This window comes from Pteronotus mesoamericanus, unplaced genomic scaffold (genome assembly GCF_021234165.1).
Source record: "Pteronotus mesoamericanus isolate MK-2021 breed Mesoamerican mustached bat unplaced genomic scaffold, CSHL_Meso_final contig_221, whole genome shotgun sequence".
Taxonomy (NCBI): Eukaryota; Metazoa; Chordata; class Mammalia; order Chiroptera; family Mormoopidae; genus Pteronotus; species Pteronotus mesoamericanus.
The window spans coordinates 20,512,803-20,525,643 of record NW_026555092.1 but is presented as its reverse complement, the minus strand read 5'-3'; the positions used below and the strand labels follow the sequence as shown (position 1 = coordinate 20,525,643).

General features: G+C 53.7%; 1 protein-coding gene across 1 annotated transcript; it reads left to right on the top strand.

Moving 5' to 3' along the window:
• Positions 1 to 1,375: 1,375 nt before the first annotated feature.
• LOC129069127 (cytochrome P450 4B1-like) lies at positions 1,376 to 12,529 on the top strand. Its single transcript, XM_054571642.1, has 8 exons — positions 1,376 to 1,576; positions 9,023 to 9,164; positions 9,347 to 9,391; positions 9,823 to 9,950; positions 10,703 to 10,827; positions 11,117 to 11,268; positions 11,420 to 11,526; positions 12,315 to 12,529. Exons 1-8 carry the CDS (start codon positions 1,397 to 1,399, stop codon positions 12,507 to 12,509), a joined length of 1,074 nt encoding a protein of 357 aa, XP_054427617.1. The 5' UTR covers positions 1,376 to 1,396; the 3' UTR covers positions 12,510 to 12,529.
• Positions 12,530 to 12,841: the final 312 nt, after the last annotated feature.

Sequence of the window (12,841 nt, the reverse complement as noted above, 5' to 3'; positions counted from 1 at the left end):
TGTTTCCCTAGCAGAGGAGCTGGAGACCATGTTGGCATTTACCATTCCCCGAGTCAGTGCCTGCCATCAGAGTTCAGAGATCAGAGTTCTGAGTCCACCTGTTTTCTGGTTGGTCCCCGACCATCCCCACGCCAGGCCCAGCCGTTGCTCTTCTTGCACTGCTGGGAGGCTGATTCCCATGTGCCGACTCCTCCGGGCTCCCTTGCCCTCTCACCGGAGGTTGGGTTTGGCAGAAAGGAGATACCACCAGGAGCTTGGAGTGTCGGAGAACAAAGGGGCTTGGACATTTCCTCTCTGCTTCTTCCGTCTCCGGCATCATTTCTCTGGCAGTAGTCGCCCCTACGAGGCTTCAGGAACGCTGTCCCTTTTTTCCTTCAGCTTAGGGATGTCCGTGGGTTTGCTGCTGCTGCCAGTCTCTGGAAACCACATCATACCTTGGTTGGCTCCTCAGTTCTGCTCTCCTTCTAGAAAGAGCCCTGCATCCATGTCTTTTCATCTGAAACACCTCCAGTGACTTGTTTCCCGTGGGACCCTGACTGTTACACCCAGGACTGGAGGTAGAAATAGCAGACCCTTCCCCAGGCACGGCTGGGGCCTGGACCAACCTTAGTCTTTCACAGAACTTGGGCTGGGCAATTGAGAGCTACACCTGCCTTGTGTGAAGCTTTGGACAATTCCCTGCCCCTCTCTGGGCCCAAGTGGCTTGTTCCATTAATCCAGGCGGCACTGAGTTTGACGATCCTCCGCATCCTCCTGAAAGTCGCACTCCATGTTCTTTAGTGTCAAGTGTGTCCTGTGGCCTTGGGGTGAAGCTGGCCCTTCTCTGATCCAGGATCTCCCTTCTGGCGCTAGAACCTTGTCCCTGACTGCACCTCTCAGAAAAGGACTCAAAGTGTCATGAGCCTCACCTAAGTGCAAGCCTCCCAGTGGCCCATATTGCAAGGGAAAGATGAGAGCTCAGGCAAGCTGAGCCTCAGTTTTTTTTAACCTGGAAATGGGTGTAGGGAGAGTACCTATGACCACCTCCTCACTGGGGTTAATAGACACAGTGTGTAGAAACCTCCTGAAACAACAAGGTGCTTCTACGAAAAAGCAGTTTTATGCCAACGATTGTAACAAAAATTGCCTTCCGTTTGCTCCTCCAAGTAACTAAGGCATGGTGCACCTTGTCTGCTTTCGTTGAAGTCCACCACCTGGTTCCTCTGCAGCCGTTTTGAGACTGGTCGGCCAGGCTGTCTCTTCTGTTGTCTGCTGACTTCGGGGACTGCTGACTGTGCCTTATGAAGCTCCACCCACTCTGGGTAGCTGCTGCTCTTTGGCTGGGGGCAGGACCTGGCCAGGTGTATAAGGAGACCAGAAAGCAGCAGGAGGAGCCTAGGTGACTGGGACTCCAGCCATGGGGCCTCTCTTACTCTCTGAGAGCGTCTCTCACCTGGGCCTGTGGGCTTCTGGACTGATCTTGGTCTTAGGCTTCCTCAAGGTCATTCGTCTGCTGATGCGGAGACAGTTTTTGGCCAGGGCCATGGACAGCTTCCCAGGGCCCCCCACGCACTGGCTCTTTGGGCACGCCCTCGAGGTATGTGGCGGGTATGAGGAGGGTGGGGTGGATAAAGACAAAGGCGTCTTTTGCTTCAGGAAATATGGCCCAGGCACCGGGGCGCCAAGGAAGGAGACCCTCCCAGGGCAGGGAAATGACGTCTCGGGAAATGGTTTCCATTCAGCTTTGCCACCAGATCTGCCCCATTCGATCCTGCCTTCTGAGCGGGCCTGGGTCAGGGCACTTAAATGCTGGAGTCCAAGCAGGCCACAGGCTCCCTCCCATCGTTTAGAGGCCCAAGGCTCAGACAAAGCCTCTGCTAACGTATTAGCATCAGGGCAAAAACCCAGGACAGTCTGATAAAATTAGGCAGTCTCGTTTAAAGTTTAACCAGCATCCCCTTTATCTGTCAGTGTAAAGGATTCCATTTTGACGCGGAAAACTGAAGGGAAGGCAGAGATGAGTAGTGTCTCCTGAAGACCTCCCAGGCCATCTAAGCCGTAGGTGCCCCCAATGGCGGGATTCTCCTGGCCGTGCCTATGGGCTGGGTCAGGGGATGTGGCATCCTCTTGGGTTCAGATCGTCACTTGCTGCCTCCTGTTACCTCAGGGTGCGCAGACCACCTTAACACCCATTGTCAGGAACACCTCTTCGCTCCCTACCTTCATGGGGCCTAGGCCAGAGGTTTCTGCACACGGGGCGAGGAACACTTGCAATGGAATCAACTGGGAGAAGTTGATTCCTTGGCCCTCAGCCCCGGGCGATCCTGATTAGCGTATTGAAGCAAGAGCCTGGATTGCAAAACTCTATGAGTGTTGGGCTCTGAGCCAGGTTTTGGGGTCCAGGTGTGGATGCTAGAGATTAAGGCTCAGAGAGAGGCATGATTACTTCTTCTACCTCCTGAGCACCTCCGTGATTCACAGTCTGGTGACTTGCTTCTCCTCCGTCATTGGTGCTGAAAAGGAACTTGGCTTTCAGATGCGGCTTGCCCAGGCTTCTTCTTGCCCCCACATCCAACTCCTCTCTCAGGAAGGCTTAGTAACCGATGTGCACCTTGCAGACACCCAGGAACGGAAAGGACGCATCAGAGGGGTGAATCACCCAGGCCCTGCTCTCAAGAAGCTTAGTGTCCAGAGGGGAAAGCTGACACCAGGGGCTTCCCTGCCCCCGGCTGGTGGGGTGCCTAACCAGGAGTTTGCATCAGCCTCATGCTCTGTATGTCAGCACTTGTCTCACTGGGGTGTCATTTTCTGTCGGTTTGTGCATCTTCCCCACTAGCCTATGACCCCTAGAGGATAGAGATCGGGTCTGATTCATCCTTGTACCCTCAGGGTCTAGCACAAAGCCTGGCTCAGAGTAGGCATCACTGAATGAAGAAACAGTGGATGTGGGAGAGCGGGGGCGGGTATCAGTGGAGGGGAGAGAGTGCAAGGGAAGATAAGAGGAGGAACCAGAAGGGGTTTGGGAGAGGCTTTGCTAAGTACAGAAAGAGCTCATGGGAAGGCTGATCTGACCCTACTGGTGGTATGAGAGGCATTTGGGAGACCTTCAATCCCTATTCTCTCACAGCCCCTTCACTTCCTCTTGCCTCCATCCAGCTGGCTTTGCTAGGACTGAGACCTTGCTCCCCTACTCTCATGTCAGAGTTTGCTGGTTTTTTTCCCCTCAGATACAATCCTCTCCGCGCCCCACCATGACCCACTTTGAGAGTACGTAGAAGGCCTGGAGCATGGCTTAGCTCTGGCTTCTTGGCTCCAACACAAGTACATGAAGGGTCGTGGTACCAGGAAGGGCCGGGAGGGGCGGGTGCTCTCTGGGACTACTAGGGTTTCCTGGAAGGCTCAACAGCTCTGCACTCCCCTAGGACATGGCACCTCTGCTCTGGTCCGACTCATGCCTGGGCTTGAGGAATACGAGGGAGAGGGGACGGATTATTTTTCCTAATGTGTAGATGAATTTGCCTATGTCCATGGCGTAGCTCAGGAATTGAGTTGAGGCTGGACGGAGGACCCCTGCCTTTTCATTCAGGATATAATCAGGTCCTAAAAAGTGACTGCGTCCCTGGCTCAGTTGCTTGCAGCATTGTCCCGTACACCAAAAGGTGTTGCCAGTTCGATCCCCGGTCAGGGCACTTAAGGGATTGATCAGCTACCAACTGATGTTTCCTCTCACATCGATGTCTCTCTCTCTCTCTCTCCCTGCCTTTCTTTCTAAAAACCAATAAACGTATTCTCGGGTGAGTAGAACGGGAAAGTGACTCCTAGGCCAAGTGCTAATGGGAGTAGAAGAGGAGGAGAAGGACTGGTGGTGGAAGGAAGGGCCTGGGGCAGGGAGGAACTGTCCATGAGAATTAAGTTCTCCGTTCTTGGTCTTCAGGTGCAGTCTAGAGGCCCGGAAGCATCAATTCTCAGAATTTGTCTCCTCGGAGCAGGTTTCTGTCCGATAGGGTCCTGCCCATGCCACAACGGGGTGCCGGGAGGACTTTGCACACAATGGGTGCTGAGTTATATTATTGGTCTGAGGTTAGGGCCCCTGGGAGGGACCCACAAATCTGACCAGTGTGTTGGGGTGGGAGAGGGAATGCCAGCTCCCACCCAGAAAAGACTGTCCCTTGAGTCTGCATGGAGTTGTTGGGCTGCTCCTTACCTGGGCCCTGCGGAGAAGGGCATGACGGTGAAATGCTGGTGTCTGGGCATGTACTGAGGGCAAAAGTGCGGGGCGGTCAAAGGCCTGAGGGGACAGGCCTTACTGCAAACCCTGCCGGGCCCAGGGTGGGGTGATTCTCACAGTAGCCCACCGGGCCTCTCGGCCCCGGGATAGGGTACTGCATGGTGGGCCGCACTGCGCTTTTCTCTGGAGGGCGTGGATGTGCAGAGAGATCAGGCTGCCTGTGGGCAGAGCAACGGGTGGGTGACCAGTTGTGTAACTTTGAGGAGCTGGCCAGGCAGCCATGTGACACCCCAGATGGAGGACACCCCAGGGCTTTGAATGGGGCTGCAGCTCCAGTAGTGGGACAGGTGCTGAGAGCTGTCCTCACTCCTCCCAGGTTGCTGGGACGATCAGAGGCAGGTAGGAGAAAGCTGGGCACGGGACGGCCGGGGCTGGTTCAAACTGTGGATGCGGTCAGCATGAGGCCAGGGTCTCCGGTCCCGGGTGGGGATGTCGCAGAGGGGCACAGTCATGGCTGAGGAGGAAGGGAGTGGGGCTGAGATGAACCAGGTCAGCCCAGGGCTCCTTCCAGCCTTGAGATCCTCTGAGTCTGGCTTCCCGGTAACTTAACCCCCCTCCTGCCCCGTCCACCTGGGCTTCCTGGACTTGGGGAGCATGGAGCGGAGGCGAGCAGTCATGGTGATGAGAAAGTAAGTTGGCGAGGGAAACCCAGGAGAACAGATGGAAACATAGGAGAGACTCGGGATGAAGGGTTCCTTCTAGGAACGCCAACCAGCAGGGAGGAACAAAAGGGGTCAGGGACACCAGAAGGTCCCTGTTACTGGTTGATGGAAATGATGTTTTTCCGTTTGTGTAGTGATACACTTTCTGACATTTTGTGCACCAGGGCAGTGAAAAGACAACCGCTCCCATCCCCGGCTCCCGGGTTGAACTCAGGAAGGTAATTCAGGGGCAATGAGTGAGAAGATCAATGGGGAGAATGCACTGGACTCAGCAGAGGGCCTGGGAGGAGAAGAGCCCCAGAGGGGGCAAAAGATGGGTGGCTGGAGACCAAAGTAGGCAGGCCCAGTGTCCAGGGCCCCTGGGGAAAGTGGTTTGGGTCAGACATCATCAGGTGCTCAGTGTCCTCCTTCAAGCCTCTTTTCTGGAAGACACATGAATTAGTTGCGTGGGTGTGGACCCTGCAAGGGAACTTTACAGGAAGGAAAAGCAGGGCCAGCACTTGCACAGACCTTAACACGAAGGGCACACCCTAGGACTGTGCAGCACACAATTTATGCAACTGAACTCAGCAGCCCTGACAGACTTCACTGTGCAGAAGGGACTGTGAGGGCTCTCCCCTGAGTCAGAGCGGTACTAACCCTCAAGCAATAGGCAAGTCATCGTATCTCCGAGCCCCAGTTTTCTCATCTGTAAAACGGGGGTAATTATCCATTCTGCACGAGGCAATCTATGAATTCACTCACGTAGTACCTGACATATCTGTCCCCTTCCATTTTCTATGTCAAGAGGTAGAATGCAGCCCTGACTGGTGCGGCTCAGTTGGTCGGGCATCATCCTGCAAAACAGAAGACCGACAGTTCAGTTCTCCAACAGGGCACTTGCCTGCGTTGTGGGAAGGTCCTTGGTTGAGGTGTGTGAGAGAAGCAACAAATCGATGTTTCTCCCTCACGTTGATGTGTCTCTCCTTCTCTTTCTCCCTCCCTTCCCCTCTCACTAACATAAATAAATCTAATATTTAAAAAACAGGGATAGAATGTAGAAACAAGCACCAAATCTGGATTAGCCAGAGCAGGCATTTAGAGCCACCTGGGAGAAACCAAGAAACATCTGCAATGCTGTTTGGCAGACTGACTCTCCAGATTGAGCAAGACTTTCGGCTGCTTGCTCATCAAAATGAGAATCTCTGGCCAGAGTTTACATTGACGAGATGCTTTGTGTGCTCTCTCCCCTCCTTCCTTGTCTTCCTTCTTTTTCATTTTCTCTACGTAGTCCATTCGTTCCACATATACTTTATCAGGTATGTACTGTTTCTGAGGCCTTGTGCTGAGATCCACAGTGAGCTGGAGGAGCCACAGATGTGATCTGTGCCCTTGGAACTTATAGCCCAGTGTGGAGCTGGGGTCCTGGTGTGAATCCCACTTCCATTGCTAACTGACATGTGACAAAGCTTCGCTACCTCATCTATGAAGTGGGAAGTATGATAGTGTCTTTCTTGTAGGTTTCCTGAGGATTAAATGAAAAAATTTGTATATCAGGATTAGTGCAGTGTCTGACCACATTAAATGCTCAAATGAATGCCAATATTAACATTATTAAGAGGTTTGATCATGGATGCAAGCAATTAAGCAGAGTGCAGGTAAAGTGCTAACAGTGCTGTAGGGGCCTGCAGGAGGGAGATTTCAGCCGCTGGAGGATAGAGAGGTCCCTGGAGCAGGGCAATCAGACTCTATGTCCAGGAAGGGGCAGTGCTCAGCTAGAGGGTGTACGTGGAGCAAGGAATGGAACAAGCAAAGGCACAGACAGGGTGCCACCCTCCAGGAGGCTGTCTTAGTTTCAGACATTCAGACACACAAGGCCGCCATGGGCACAGGTAGCATCAGACATCTCCGAGGATACAGGCAGCTTGCCAGCAATGGTGTGTCAGGCATTCCTCACAACACCCACATCAGCCATCAGCAATCCACCTGCTCCTACGCGGCTGGCCGGGGGCATGGAAATGAGACCCATGTCGGGGTGGTGTCTACCATGTCTTAAATCCTCAAGCCCCATGGCCTCCCACTGTCTGTCCCAGGGTTCCTGCAAGGGCCATGCACTCACACTCTGGAGAACCCAAAGCATGTGTCTCCATCAAGTGCTTGCTTCACTCGTGGTTTTTCCCAGGCCAGATGTTATTTACCGACCAAATTTCATTTTTGTAACAGACATGTCACCTAGCAAGACAGTTGATTTCTTACAGGTAACAAGTGTCCAGACAAACAAAGTTAGAGGAGTGTAAGCCAAGGTCAGCTTCCATGTGACAGGGGACAAGGTTTGGTTAGTCCTTTACCCCCAGGTGGAAGTATCTTAGGGCACTCAAATGTTCAGGGCACATTTTTCAGTGTAGCTGGGGCATTTGGGAGTAGGATCTGTCAGCAGATGCAGGGAGGGGGCTTGGAGGAAGATGTTGGGAAGAGGTAGGTTTGGAGGGGAGGGAACTACTTGCAGAGGGCACACCTTGTGCAGAATGCAACTCTAGGTGCATAGTTCATCACTGAAGGGCCTTGAATGGCACATGACAACACCTAATAACACACATGCCCTGCATGATTTCTCTAATGCCGAAGCAATCCTGTCAGCTAAGTATTATCAGCCTCATTTTACAGGTGAGGAAAGTAAGACTGAGAGAGCTGAAAGAACTTACCCAAGTTCACACACCCAGAAAACAGGGGACATTTGTATTCAAGCCAAGTCTGTCAAGCTCTGAAGGTTGCTGGCCATTGAGTCACCTTTCCTGTCTCCCATCCGGCTTCCCTGACATGCCGTCGGTCCTCGGCAAGGAATCTCAGATCTCTGCACTTTAGGCTCCTCTGCCTTAAAAAGGGGGCCGAATAGAATTGTTGTAACCATTGGATGAGGTCAAGATGTATGGTGCTTAGAAGAGTGCCTGGCACACAGCAAGTGCTTAATGAGGAGTAGCTGTGCTTCCTCACATATGAGGAAGCTCAGACTTTATTCTGAGACCCACGGGCTGGTCACTGAAGGGTCTGAAAGAGTCTCTCAAAATAGGGGAAAATGGATAAATACATTATGTTACATTCCTATAGTGGAATCATATGTTATTGTTAAAAAAAAAAAAAGTACTGACGGACAGTTAAATGCACTAGTTCGAAAAGTAGGAGGAGATACGTTAAATTTTTTTAAAAGGCAGGTGTGGAAAGGTATTTATTGTAGACTCTATTTTCACAGGAACATGTCTGGGTGAGTAGATGTGCTTAGTAAAACCCCCAGAGGGCGCACACCACCCTCTGAATGGTCTCTCCAGACTCATGTCCAGCTGCTGTCCCACCCTGAGGCAGTTCCTGGAAGACACCACACTGGGTCCCACCCCAGAGCCTCTGTACCTCCGCTCCCTGGACCTGGAATGCCCTTCCTTTACTCTTCACATGACCAGCCTCTTATCATCCTTCGTGTTTCACCTTCAGTGTCATCTCCGACCAGTGGCCCTGTGGATCGCTCTTATCCCAGCCGGTCACCGTGTTAGTCTGTCTTGCAGCACAGCATTTAGGTCTTTCTTAGAACTTACTATTGTTTGAATCATTTTGCTTAACTGTTTGTTTCTTGTCACGTCTTCCCCATAGAATGAAAGGGCAGGATCACGATTGTCTCATTCTTTTGAGATTTCTAGACAATGTCCTGCGCATAGGAGGTCCTCAAAGAAATGTGTCCAGTTACTAACAGGATGGACTCGTGGTGGTTCACTTTTGCAAAACAAGCTGGTGTCTTTCTAATGAAAAGCAATGCTGAAAGTAAAAGTCTTTCTTGCTGCAGTGTAGATAGAGGGTGGTGGCAGTCAGTAGAAGGCAGCAGGTTGGCCATTTGGGGGTTGTTGAGCCAACCCAGGTGCAATAAGAGAGGGGCTTGGATATGAAGCAGTGGCTCTGTGGCTGGAAAGGGGACTGAGCCCAGAGATGGTGAGGCCTCAGTGAAAGGCTGGGAAGGGGTGGAGGAGGAAGGAGGGATGCTCCCAGCGCCTTCCTGGGCAGGTTGAGGGACTCAGGACGTGCCTGGTAATGTTGGGTTCCTGAGTGGCCTGGCCTTCTGTCACCATTACAGGTCCAGCAGACTGGGAGCCTGGACAAATTTGTTTCCTGGGCCCACGAGTTCCCTCACGCCCACCCACTCTGGTATGGACGGTTCCTTGGCTTCCTGAACATCTACGATCCTGAATATGCCAAAGTCGTGTACAGCCGAGGGGGTGAGCATTCTCTGGAGAGGGGAGGACCTCCTGAAAGCAAAGGGCTCAGGGGACCATGCGGGGAGGAGTCCTGGGCCAGCACCCTAAGGCTGGGCAGCTGAGATTCATATCCTATTTCTCAATGAGCTTTTTTGGGGAATCCCCCAACCCTGGCTTGATCTGATCTTCTCTGTCTCTTACAGATCCTAAGACCCCTGATACATACGACTTTCTATTGCCTTGGATTGGTGAGTGGTCACCCTCCCTGCCCTTGGTGCTGCGTGATGGGATCTTTCCCTGTCCTGCCCTCACTCAGTCTGTTATCCTGGGAAGTAGGGCCTTCTCCTGCGGGATGTGTCTTCAGCTCAGGACAGGCAGGACGAGGGGTCAGGGAAATGTGAGGATGTGAGGAAGAGTTTCTAACAGGAGGTGACTGTAGACTGGGTCCTAGGAGATATTACAGGTGGTAGTGCCCCGGGCTAGGGCTCGAGGAAAGGCATGGTCAGGGGCCCAAGGCTGGTGTCGCCAGAGGCTGTGTGGATGAAAGGCAGAGCTGGGTCGGGGTGTGAGGGAGAGCTGGGACGACTAGGGTGGGGTCGGGTGGGACAGGCCTGCTTAGCCCCATTTGGGGCAGAATTGTGTGCACTGACTAGCCCTCCCTCTCCCACCCCTTCCCCAGGGAAAGGCCTGCTGGTCCTCCATGGACCCCAGTGGTCCCAGCACCGCAAGCTGCTCACACCTGGCTTCCACTTTGACGTGCTGAAGCCCTATGTGACGGCGTTTGCCGAATCCACGAACTCCATGCTCGTGAGCTCCCCTTGCCAAGCCCTTGGAGGCGGGGGCTGCGGGCCAATCTGTCTGGTCCAGTTTTCCCGGGGAGAGGGAAGTGACAAAAATCCCTGAGGCCCTGAGGTCCTTCCTGCGCGTAGCGGTGCAGAGACTTGCTGTGCCTGACACCTTCTGCTTGCCGGGTGCTGTCTAGGTGCGGGGTTCCAATTGGCCAGGCGTCCCCGGCCCTTGTCTGGTCCCGATACCCAGATGCTCCGCAGAAACCAACAGGCCTTTGTGGGACTCAGTAAGGCTCCTACTATAGTAGATTTGAAGGACGCCTATATTTGGGAATATGAGGAAAGCCATCCATGTTTAAAAAGTGGCTCTTCCCTCTCTACGGCAACTGCCTAAAACAGCACGGCACCTCATTCTTAAAAGGGATGCCAGGGGCCAAGGTCAGGCTCCATATTTCAGGTGCCAATAATCCCCAGAGGTTATTCAGGGTAGTCTTTCCCCTTGCAGGACACTCCTCCGCCCGCATTGTTGCCCGCCTGACTGACACACACATTGTGCTGGGGCGCTCGCCACCGCCCCCCACGGCTGCCCTGACAGGGAGAAAGTGTCCGTGTGTGCTGTGGAAGGCCTGCCTCCTGGTCCTGGCCTTGGAGCCTGATGCTTTGCCTGCCCCCACCCCCACAGTCCAGCAGGACAGTAGGCAGGCCAGGGCCTGGGTGCCTGGACAAGCTGCCTTGTGGTCCCCTACTTCACTCACCCTCTCTGGCCTCCAGGACAAGTGGGAAGAAAAGGCTCGTGAGAATAAGAGTTTTGACATCTTTGGCGATGTGGGTCACATGGCGCTGGACACACTCATGAAGTGCATCTTCGGCAAAGGACACAGCGGCCTGAGCCTTAGGTCAGAGGCACTTTTGGGTGACCGTAGTCTCACCCCAGGCCAGCTCAGAGGGGAGACTTGGCGGGACACCTGGGCCATGGCCTGAGAGGAGACTGGGTCCTGCCCTAGGAAACCCCTGCTGGAGAGAGCAAAACTTGCCCTCGGTGGGGAGACAGATTCTGCCGTACTGGCCGGGAGAGGAAGGGAGAAAGCAGTGACGCTGGGGCTGGATTCCTGGAATGAAGCAGCGAGGGGCTCTGCTGCAGGTCAGGGCCTGAGCGCGCCTCCCCCTCCTCCATCTGCTGTGCAGGGACAGTAACTACTACATGGCAGTCAAGGAGCTCACTCTGCTGACACAGGAGCGCATCGAGACCTTCCAGTACCATAATGACTTCATCTACAAGCTGACTGCACATGGCCGCCGTTTTCTGAGGGCCTGCCAGGTGGCCCACGACCACACAGGTGGGCCTCTCCCACATGGTCCAGCCACAAGAAGTCTAGGTTCTAATGGGCTCCTCGGAGCCCCTCTGGGATCCTGCCCATTGCTGGATTCTGTTCCCGTACGGGCAGAGGATGGGTCCCCAGGCAGTGACACCCTGTACTTCTGGCCTAGACCAAGTCATCCGGGAACGGAAGGCAGCCCTGCAAGACAAGAAGGAACAGGAGAGGATCCAGAACCAGAGGCACCTGGATCTTCTGGACATTCTTTTGGGGGCTCGAGTGAGTGCACAGCTGCCATCCCCCTCCTGAGAACCGGTTCCAGAGGGATATTCGGATCATGCTGCAGGGGCAGGGATCACTGCGCAGCAGCGGGGCAGTTAGGCATTTTCCTCTTCTTTCTCCGGCAAATAGGACCTGTTCCTTGTCGATGACGCATATGAGCACAGACTCAGAGGTGGGACGGTGCTGGGTGTGGCTGGCTGTGGCAGTGGGGAGAGATGTAGCAGCAGGAATCCTGGGTAACAAGCCAGAAGGTCTGAAGACCAATTCCAGAGGATGAGATTCTGAAGAATCTCAGCGCCCGAGAATTTTAGAATCTGAGACTTCATTCATTCATCCATTCACTCACTCATTCATCCATCCACTCCAGAAACTCACAGAGGCTACTCCGGGTCAGCTCCCGTGCTAGGGATTCAAAAGAGGAGAAAGACCTGGCACTGCCCTCCAGATGCTTACAGTCTAGCGGGGAAAACAGGAGGTGGATGCTGAAAAATCCCTCCCTATGTCAGGTGGCTTTCTGTGTGTCAAATGAACAGCATCAAGAGTCCATGCTGGGTAATGTCCCAGGTCACTTGGCCAGAGGGGTCAGGAAAGGCTCCCTGGAGTAGGCGGTATCCAAGGTAAGGATGGGAGATCAGACAGGAATTTGGGGGAAGGTCCTAACCTCAGTCTGAAACACAGCTTTCTCTACCTCCCTTGGACTTTCATTTTACAACTGATGTTACGAGGATTTCTTAGTCCCAACCCCAAATGCCTTGGCTTGCTCCACTATGCCTACCCTAACCCAGGATGAAAGTGGCATCAGGCTGTCGGACGCTGACCTCCGGGCTGAGGTGGACACGTTCATGTTTGAAGGCCATGACACCACCACCAGTGGCATCTCCTGGCTTCTCTACTGCATGGCCCGGTACCCAGAGCACCAGCATCGCTGTCGGGAGGAGGTGTGTCAGGTCCTCGGGGACAGGAACACCATCCAGTGGTGAGTGAGTCTGCGGGTGAGGCCAGTCTGTCCAGCTCAGCTCCAGGGAAGAGCTGCGCCCGTGCTTTCTGGTGTCATCACAGATGACACAGGGCCACCTGAGAGAAACCAGGTGAGGACAGTGGCAGCTTTGCTGTTACCTCCGGTGTGTGGATGCACCCCTGAGCCCATTCTCCCACAACAGAGCCTTTTCAGATGTGAGTAGTGTAGGCAAGGTGGTCAACCGGAGGCCGATTTTTTTGTGTGTTGCCCCTGATGATAGAACCTGACTCCTCAGTTTGCGGCCCATGTCAGCGTTTAGGGAGATTAACTCACATAACTGAAAAGCTAGAGAAA